Source organism: Pteropus medius, unplaced genomic scaffold (assembly GCF_902729225.1).
Source record: "Pteropus medius unplaced genomic scaffold, Ma_sr-lr_union100, whole genome shotgun sequence".
NCBI lineage: Eukaryota > Metazoa > Chordata > Mammalia > Chiroptera > Pteropodidae > Pteropus > Pteropus medius.
In genome coordinates, this window is record NW_024354550.1 from 1670555 (window position 1) to 1681154 (window position 10600).

At 42.1% G+C, this 10600-nt stretch overlaps 1 protein-coding gene across 1 annotated transcript in view; it reads right to left on the reverse strand.

Annotated features, from left to right (window-relative positions):
• Positions 1-340: 340 nt before the first annotated feature.
• The window catches only part of CLRN1 (clarin 1), a 34582-nt gene continuing 24322 nt past the window's right edge, over positions 341-10600 (reverse strand). The window contains exon 3 of the mRNA XM_039855160.1: positions 341-971. Within this exon, the coding sequence (XP_039711094.1) occupies positions 706-971 (266 nt within the window). The 3' untranslated portion in view covers positions 341-705. The remainder of the gene's footprint in view (positions 972-10600) is intronic.

Here is a 10600-nt window from a genome sequence, read left to right on the forward strand (position 1 = left end):
GTTAGAAAGAACAGCTCCAATGAATCATTTTGCATCAAGTTTACTAGGAAAAATCATTTTTCATGATTCCTCAGTGGTCCCAGCAATTATCTCCTTTGAAAATACTATATGAATGTAGTGGGATTTTACACACAAGAGGGAAAATACCTTTTAGCTTTGTTTCTTCTTTTTTACTTTTAGAGGTTTTCATATTTTAATCAACAAAAATAGATAGTAAAAATGCACTTTAAACAAACTTTCAAAAAAAAAAAAACTGGATTAGTATACTTTATCAATGCTCATCTAATGTACTATCATTTTAGGAAAGTGATTCCAGCTCCGTTTTCTGGTATCTGTGGCAACAAATGTGTGGATATAGCAGAAATAGTATTTGTTTGTATGAAAATATATTCCCCATGCTTTTCCTGATGGAGCAGACATTTTGCACATTGATAGGTCCGTGGAGTAACAATTTGTCCATTTCTAGTCAACTGCTTTGACAACCAGGGTGAAGCAATTTCCCCACAAGTAATAAAACCTCCCAAAGCCTTTCTTCTGCCCCCCTTATTTTCCAGCCTGTGCCCTTAGTACATAACTTGTAAGCATTACCACCAAGGGTTTGGGTGCTTTAATTGGGGTATCCAAAAGGATAGACAAAATTAACCATGTTCAATTGACCAAAGCAAGTCCTTTCATTCTTTTGGAAAATTACAGACATGTTTGCCTTCAGTACATTAGATCTGCAGCCACATTCGTTGTCTCTGTGTCTTTCGATTTTACAAAAGGGAACTGAAATCCAGCCAGTCGTATTAGGAGTCCATTCAAAAAATGAACAAAGAAGCAAATGAAAACGACCCAGAACGAGGTGGCATATTTTTCACTTTGCGTTTTGTAGGCATAAGTCCCTTCTTTATAATTTGCAATATTTTCTGAGAGGTGGTGGATTTTCACTTCAGAGGCAAACAAAATCATGACAAGACAACCGCAGGAGCCTGCAACAGAAAGAACAAACAATCTGTTGGGACAAATATTTCCTGATTGTAAGGAACAGAGAAAAGAGTCAATATGCAAACTAAAGAAAGCCTTTTACCATCATCCTCATTTGCATTCTTCTGCAAAAATACACCATTTCAAATTAGTAATCATGAGCCTGATTCTCCACCAGGTAGGTGGTAGTGTCTGGGTTAAGCTCTGAGTGAGAAAACTTGGTGGGGGGTAGGATCAAAATGATCTTTCAAATACTGGGAGGCGCTCCTCTTTGTGTGATGAGAAGGCTGAATTGCTAGGCACCTTAAAAGCAAAATGATAGAATAAGGCTACAAAGCAGCCACTGCTATGATGTGGCTTCAAGAGAACAAATTTCTCTAAACAAATTTCTCAAAATACTTCATAGGCCACTCAGGATAAATGCCAGTCATACAGCTGCCTTGTGGAAGGCCCTAGGGCTTCCTTTAGAGCAAGGGCCCCCAACCCCAGACCGTGGACCAGCACAGGCCCTGTTAGGAACCTGGCCACACAGCAGGAGGTAAGCAGCAGGTGAGCAAGTGAAGCTTCATCTGTATTTGCAGCCGCTCCCCAGAGCCTCAGCTCCACCTCAGATCATCAGGCATTAGACTCTTATAGGAGTATTGGTCCCTGGTGCCAAAAAGATTGGGGACTGCTGCCTTAGGGAATTATATGACTCTTCCTCCACCTCCAGCTCCCACCTGGGCACAGCTGCCCACAGGAGTCTCTGAGCAAAAGGAGCTATGGATAAGGTATCGAGGCAGAGAGTATTTGTTCTCATTTTTTGTAACAGAACTCAGGATGGCCATGTGGCTGCCTTGAATAGAGGTTACTTTGGCTGGGAGTGGCTGGGATGTAGGGGCAGGAAAGTCTCCTTGAAGTATGCTATATTAGGGGCCTGCCTCACTTTTCCTTTCCTTCTTCCTGCAGCTGAAATGTGAATGCAATGAATGGAGCTCCAGGGGATATTTTGGACCAGGTGGCCTCAGAAATGGAAGCCACACACTATGGATAAACAAGAAAGGAAGAATCTGGATCCCAGACAGCTGGAGCCACCAGATCAACCCTGGACTTTAGGTTTTCATGTGAGGAAAAATGTCTATTTCATTTAATCCACTTTTGTTATGTTTCCCCTCATTTATCACTCATTAGTGTAGCCTAATCTAAGTTTAATTGGTGCAGCTGTGATCTGGGTGAGACCTCTGCAAGGCAGGGGCATCTGTGCTGATTGGAACCTACAAAGTGTGACAGGCCCTCTCCTCCTGAGGGTAGAGAATGGGGCTCCTTGGGTAGGTGAAAGGCACAGGGGCAGAAGCTGGCGGCAAGGGGTCAGGGTCAGGAGCGCAGTGGGTGGCTAGGATTCCCAGGGCTTCCATAGCTAATGTTGCATCCCAGGCCACCACAAAGGGGTGCCAGTTAATAGGAAACTTGCCGAGGTGGTTTTCTGACTTAGGTCCAACCAATTTGGGTTTGTAACCTGATTTTATCACTTACTGTATGAAATTAGGAAGTTTTAATCACCAAATCTCGATTTCCTCATCTATAAAATGTGGATAATAGAGATAATGCATGATTAGCATTTGGCATTAGAATTGACACATATAAATGCTTGCTAACTGGTAGCTGTTCTTATGGTTTTTATGTATTCTTTTCTTCTCTAAAGTCCTTACCATAATCCCCTACCCCACAGCATGCCAAGAAAACCTGACTACATCAGGTAGGCAACCCAGAAGAATGTATTACATACAGTGCCTTGTTCATCCGAATACTCTCCCAATAGGTTTATGACTCCTTTAGGAGGGGTAAGTGCTTGTTGTTCTTCAATTGTAGTTCATTCAAATACCCTGGGAGCAGCAACATCATGGCTTAAGTTCTCATCCATTAATTCACTCATTCATTTAGTCAGTTAGATTTATTACATGCCAAGTACAGGGATAGTGATGGAGATTTAAACATTAAAGAAAATGCGTATGTTTTCTGCTCTAACGAAGAGTGTAATTGGGCAGGGATCACAGATAAAACAACGATAAACCAATCACAGTGAGTGTAATAGTAAGGGAGGTACAGGTTGCTATTACTGAGGAGTGGGTGGCACCATGAAGGTTCCTTGGAAGTAGCTGCAGGAAAAGTTAATCTAGCAAAGGGAGGCTGGATTGTGTGGGGGAGCTACAATGCAAACAGCATTTTCCGTTCCTTTTCCATAGGCCAAGTTTGGTTTGGGGTGGAGGTAGAGACTGGGTCATGTGGGGTGGGGAATGGGAGTGAGCAGAAAAGGGGAAATCACATTGCCTTATTAGAATTTCACCTAGCCCTGGCCTCATCAGCTTGATCGTCATCATAATACACCCCCAAATAATCAAATGATATAATTTTCTTGAAACTTTACTTCTTGCCAGCCTCAGAACGGTAGTTGAGAATATCTTTTTGTGAAATTCGTCAGCTTGTTTTTGTATTCTGATCTCAAAACCAGAGCTCTCCCCTGGCAAAACTGTATTATTCCTTTATTGTTAGATCCAACAACAACAACAAAAAAGCTACAAATGCTGTTTTGCTCTTTATCTTTTTACTTGAAAATTGTGGAGAAAACACCATTGCTTTTACCATGAGAGCCTTCTTTGTCTGAGGGGATGGTGAATTTCAGACAAAAGCAAACACTATTTCCTTAGTGTTTGAAAGGAAAATTCAAGCCTGGTTTCCTTTTCAGGTTGTTAATATTTTAAAAGTATAACTTTGTTAAGGAGACAGTGTTATTGTGAGACTGCATTTCAGATTCCTAAAGTAAAAGTTTCTTGGGGTATCTGAAACTCACAGCCTTTTGCCAGAGCTAATATTTTAAGTGCACAAGCTTTCAAATCAGCATGACTTGTCTAATAGTTGAGAGGAACGTCCAATATTTCGATCTGGATTCTGGGCTTGGCCGTGATGTCAACTTGGTCATTTCAGAGTCAGAGCTCAGAAACTCAGCCCAAGTCTCTGCCAACGCTGCTAAGGGATTGAAGGGAAACAAACTCAGTGTGAACTAGGGATATTTTTGCTTTTCTGTCTATGGCTCTAAAAGAGATATGAGACCAAGGATAATTATTTATGACTTATAGACCAAAAGATACACATGGAAAGTTTCTTTCAGTGGCTTGGCTGCTAGGGACATGGAGAGAGGTGTGTAAGGGCAGAGGGACAAGTAAAGCAAACTAATACCTATGAGTGGATTTTTAGATTGTAATGGAGAGCAATTTGGTCATGTGTTTCCAAGGAGCAGGTGTGAATGAAGGGTTAACACAGTTAAGTTGAGCCTTTTTTCTTCATCTCCTATAATGATGAATCGAGGAGCCCACGTCTAACTTGAGCTTTAAAAACATCATATTAGTGAGAAGAGTTATTTGTGCAAAGAATAAATTGTCTAAAAATACAATCTTTTTTAATTCGAATTGATTTTCAGAAAAGGAGAATGTCATTTGTTATCAGAAAATACACAGAGCTGCCTCCATTTTATTCACTCAACAAATATTTATTGGATGCTCACTGCACTGTTCTGGGGACTAGGGATACAGCACTGAACAAAACAGACAGAAATCTCTATCTTCATGGAGATCTCAGTGGTGAAGACAGCAGAGAGAGAGAGAGTCCATAACCAGATAAGTACATCCTATAGTTTATTGGAGTGTGGCATGCACTAAAGAGAATAAAATAAAACAGGGAGGGAGGATGGCTTGGGAGAGGCCCCAGAGAGAAGATGACATTTTCGTGTCTCTTAAAGGAAGTCAGAGAGTGGGAAGGTAGATATTTGAGAAGAGCATTTCAGGCTGAGGGAGGAGCAAGTGCAAAGGAACCCAGCAGTGAGAGCAGAGAGAGGAAGAGAGCCAGGCAGAGAGGAGTAAGAGGTGAATCGTGTGTGAGTTTCTGGGGTGGGCCCTTCAAGGGGTGCTTTGGAAGTTGTAGCAAGGACTTGGGCTTTTACTTTAAATGAAACAGAAGGGAAGACACACATGTACATTCTGAATAGGGAAGGACTCTCTTGACAATTGTGATAGACCGAGACCGAGTATCTTGCACAAGGTCACGGCTGGGCCCTTTGCATAGTGAGTGAACAGTCCTTCTATTGCATCCTCTATGTGAGTGACCTGGAGCACAATTCTCTCACTACCCTTCTGCCCCTTTAGCTGCTGCCCACATATCAAAACAAAATTCCTTGCCTGTTGATTGCCATCATGAGCTGGCTAATATTATTTCTTTTTTCCTTCTGTGGCTTCCTTTCTAAAACCTATGCTGAGAAACTAGTAGAATATTTTCATTGCTGACTGTTTCTACTACAAATCCTTGCCCTTCCTCAGGCTCTGTGGCTTTGATGCTGGGACATCTCTGTATCTCTTTCTCAGACTCTGAGCAAAAGCTCCTTCATAAGGATTGAAGTGAAACAACTTACGGATAGTTTTTACCACCAGTTGCAGAATAATGTGCCCTAGGCATTTTACAGAGGCCAGGACATTGTTGATACTAAAACTGATATATAATGTAAGCATTCTATTTTCGTACTGCTCTTTATTTTCCTGTCTTCATGTTTCACATATGACTGTGCTAATTTATGTTCCCTGCCACAATTGTAATTATCATAATTCATTAGACCCATATTAGGAGCATCTCCCTTTTAAAGGAAGGCAGTCATTTATTCATTTGCCTTACTTGGCATAGCTAATAACATAATGCTTTATGTAAGAGAAGACATAATCAATGCAATTTGCAACAAGCCCATATTTTGGAGTTTTTCATATCACCTCCAAAAGACTTGAGCCAATATATTTTGTATCATCCTCAGAAAGTATTCACTGAACTGTCTAGAATGTTCTACCATTGATCACTCAGGTCGTCTACCTAGCCTTCTCTCTTTTACATGCAGATCTGGGGCTATAACTTCAACTTGGAAACTTCTAGAATGGAATATGTAAAGGTACACACTCATATATCAATGCTCCAGTGTGCAACTGTGAGTCCAGTTGCTTCTATACCCAGTTTCCTCTTTTTCAGCTCCCTCTCTTTCTCCATCTCCATCACTCTCTCTTTCCCCTACTAATTATAAACTCAAGGGAAGTGTTTTATGTATTATTTTCCCTATTCTGCCTCCCCCTGCCACATTTCCTCCCCTCTCATCAACTCTTTCACAAAGCTCACTGTTGACCAGTACTCTTTTAACACCCACTCCTGCAGCCTCTGGGACACCGTGGTCTCCTTCCTTCCCCTCTGGACACCAGTGTCCTCTGCTGGCTCCTCCTCAAATTAACTGATGGTGTTCTTCAGAGATTGGCCCTAGGCCAATTTTTCTCTATCTACACTCTCTCCCTAGTTGATCTCATCCGTTGTCATTGCTTTAAATAATATTTATATCCTGATAATTCCTAAATTTATATATTTCATCTAGAACTTTTCTCTGAGCTTCAGACTCGTATATCCCACTGTCTACTTGACATATCCACTTGCAAATCTCACAGGATCTCAAACTTGACATGCCCCAAATAGAACACCTGATTTCTAGTGCTAAGGTCCTCTCTCCACCTCTTTATTGCCCTAAACTCTAAACCTATTGCTTCACTGTCTTATACATCTTGGTTAATGCCACCACTGTCTACTAATTGCTTAAGCTGCTAGCACAACGTTTTGAATCTACTTTCAAAATGTTTTTAGTGCATTCATCTCTCTTCATCTCCAATGCAACAGCCTAGTCTTTCACCAGACATTTCTTAGAAGATAAATCAACTATCCAACATCTTAAAATCTTTCGCAAGCTTCTCATTGCAATTAGAATCAATTCTAAAAGGCTTACCATGTGTTTGAAGCCTGACATTAACATTAGCTGGCATCAGACTGATCTCTAACATAATTTTTTTCCATTTCCCCCTCACTGCCTAAAGCCTGACCCCATGAGCGTACTTTCAGCTCCTACAGGAAGCCAACCTCTTTCCCTAGAGTCCTCACATGTGCTTTCTCCTCAACTTGGGAAGTTCTCTGAGGGGCTTCAGCTTCTTTGTATCTTAGAACTCAGCTATTTGGAGTAGCCTTTGCTGACCACCACATCAAAACCCCATCTCCTTTTCCCCTTTATTCTCTATCATAGCAGCTTGTTAATTACCCTAATTATAATTATTGTGATCTTTAATATTTGCATATACTTTTGTTTGATTCTCTCACTATACTATAGTCTCAGCGAAGGCAGAACTGTGTGCCTAATTCATTGTGGTGCCACAAAGTGCCTATTATAATGGTTGGCACATAGTGAGCATTCACTCAGGATTTGTTGAATAAATGAAATGTATGACCTGTATCAGTGGTTCTCAACACTGGTCACCCATTAGAATTACCCGAGAATGCCTAAAAAAAATGCCAGTGCCTGACCAGGCTCCACTCTCAGGGACTCCAATTTAATCAGTGTGGTATAGGACCTGGCATTAGTATTTTTAGAAAGCTTTTCAGGTGATTCTAATGTACAGTTCGAGAAGAGGATCACTGCCCAAAAGGAACTGAAGGGGACCATTAAGATATTACTAAAATCCTAACTAGGAGAATAATTTCTCAGACCTTGTTTATAATTGACAGGGTGAGAAAGAGCAAACTGACTTGCAAAGATTTCATGGAACAATGATAGCAGAATGTTACACGAAGAAGGCTGAGGAATATAATGAGCCAGATCAGAGGTCATGAGAAGTGGAAGGAATGTCTGGTCCAGAAGGGACATGGTATAAGCACACTATGGGAACTAAAACCATTAGTGGACTAATCCAAAGCATTCTTTCCTTTCTTTTCTACCTCAGGGTCTGGTGTGCACCTCAGCTGTAAACACAAAGAGGTGGCACTCACAGCATTGTTATCTGGTTAGTGTGGAAGGTCTAGGGTAGATGACAGGAGGACATCTTTTCCCTTCCTTTTGCCCTATCTTCCTGCCTCAGGACACCAAGCCTTCATCCCCATCCAACAGGGAAGTAGACAGCTGAAGAAATGGCCCCAGAATGACATCAGCACAAGGAAAGCCACAATCCAGGAGGTGAGCAGGAGGGAGAGGAAAGGTCAAAGAGGGAGTTTTTTCCGCTGCCTGTGAGGGAAGCCGCCTAGGCAGAGAAACAGTGCACGATCGCTGCCCCCAGGGGAGTCACTAATGGAATGTGACTCACATTGGAACTAATGGACCTCCTAATACAGGCTTCCACCTCGGAGCGTGTGACTTATCATGTGACTTACCCGCTCACATTTAGAGTGTTTGTGATAAGGCCTGTAAAACCCCCACCCATCCACATTTGGGGTTTAAAGCTGGGGTCTCCCTGAAGATCACAACTTTAGATAAACATTCCAAAACTACAGGGGATTCTGGGTACTGTCGGTAGTGTAGATCGAAAGGGAATAAAGTAATCTGTGATTTAATAGTGACCTGTTTATCCCCAAAGGTCACAAACTGTCAGTCCATCTGACCCTCAAACATGTTTTATTGTCCTGCACAGTTTTAAAAAAAATATTGAAATTTTCGGTGTTCAAAAATAAAGATCTGGGACTTAAAAAAACAGATAATCAGGGAACACTATGGCTTTATCTTCTACGAAACAGAGGTCTGCAGCTGGATCCTTCTTTCTTTTTTCTCCCCCTCTCTTCCTTCCCTCACCCACAAATCTTTATTGAGCCCTGCTTTTGCAACGAGTTCAAAGATAAATAAGATATAGTGTAAATACAACTCCTGTGTGTTTCCACATATATTCTGTGCTCAGATTTTCTTTGTATTAAACTTCGCCAAAAGCCGAGATAAGATCTGGGACGTGGATTAAATTCTGCATTCTCTGAGTCACCTTGCTTTTCAAATACTGTTAGTTTGGTTGCCCATTATAATTTGTCTTCCAAATGGGCTGTTCTTCTGAATTTCATTCAGAAGCTGGCATGTGAGATGGCTGTGCCAGTTAATAAGCTGTTGTGTTTCAGCTTCAAACCAGCTCTTCTTTTCTCTGCTTTGTGATGCTAGGTCAAGACTCTCCAGACTCTAATTCTGCCTTGTCAGCTGCTTCCCATTAGGCTCTGCCAACAGAGAGCCCGGGAGAGCGGGGACAGGGCAAGGGAGGAAAGTCTGCTCCTTCTGCTTTGCCACAGGAATAGTACTTCTCAGGGCAGCAGCAGTTGTGAATTCCCAAGCCCTTTCCACACTCCCAGAACCGCCTCATGGTGTCCTGTCACAGTGCCATCTCCTCAAAGTACAGTGCCATCTCCTCCACAGTCTGAGCCCCGGTGCCTGGGACCTTTCCTTAAGCTTCTAGGTTCTGCTAACCCCAGACTCTTCCCATGGTTCTCTAAGTCCTAGGGATGGTAGCTGCTTTATGAAGGTAACCATCTATGAGTTATCTCAGGGTCTCCTGGTTAATGAATTCCCTATAACCCTGATTCTCAGACTTGAGCTTCGGAATCACCTGAAGGGCTCTTAAAACTGATTGCTGGGCCCCATGCTCAGAGTTTCTGATTCAGTAGATCTAGAGTGGGGCCTTGGATTTGCTTTTTTGTCAAGTTCCCAAGTAATGCAGATGCTACGCTACTGGCCTGGGGACCCCACTTGAAGAACCACTGCTGAGCATTACATTCCCCGATAAAATAGTGTGTATTCTGTTTCTTAGCTAACTTGACTGAGTCAATGACCTTTACTCAAATAGCACACCGGCCAGATTGGTTTGGTATGTTGGGTAGTGGAAAGTCATGGCAACACCCACTTCTAACCTGGGCCTTCCCATGAGATCAAATTGCTGTCTGTGTCTGTCCACACCCCGTACCTGTACTCTTGCTCCTCTTCCCTGACTGCAAAGCCCTTGGCTTTCTTGTACGATGTTCCATCCCATCTCTCTCTGGCTCACACGCTACCACCTCTGTGGGCCTGCTCTGCTAATTGTAAACCATTTGAATTCTGATTTCTCTGACCTGTCCCATACTAAGTGACCCAGTTAACATTTCCTTCTGGGCTTTTTCAAGTTCACAATATATGTTGAATTGTTTACTGTGTGCAGAACCTCATGCTGGATGCTTTTGCTAGAGATAAAAAGAGGAGAAAGACTTAGAGTCTGCCCTCATAGGGTAATTGAGAATGGTATTATTTGCTTGTTAAAGATCTGGAAAAAATATTAGCAGAACCCCCACTAGAGAGACAACTACTTTGGTTCGGTGAATCATTTGATTAGCAAGATGTGGATGGGATTAGAAAGTGTGCTCAAGCAATAATGGCTAGAGGCTCGAATGCCTTCTAAGACAAGTGAGTCCTTGTTAACTACTAGGCTTGTTTTATAGAGGGGGTGCTAGGCAAGTTTATGGCTGGAGTTGAATTATGCCAAGGGAAGGGAGTGGTGTCAAGAGGAAGAAGGGGCCTGGGGCTTGCTGACAGAGGACAAGTTCAGTGGAGAATGAAACAGAAGAGAATGGAGACTTCCAATACAGTGTTTGCTAGTGTGGGTGGTAATCTCTCTCATCTCTCCATGAAATCATTAATGAAGCTACTTGCTTCTTGGGAATAGAAAAAAGTATTATTGAGTCTTTTACAAGTTTGGAGTGAGATAAAATCATGAGACATCCTATAGAAAAATGGCTACATATAAATATATACGTGTGTGTGTGTGTG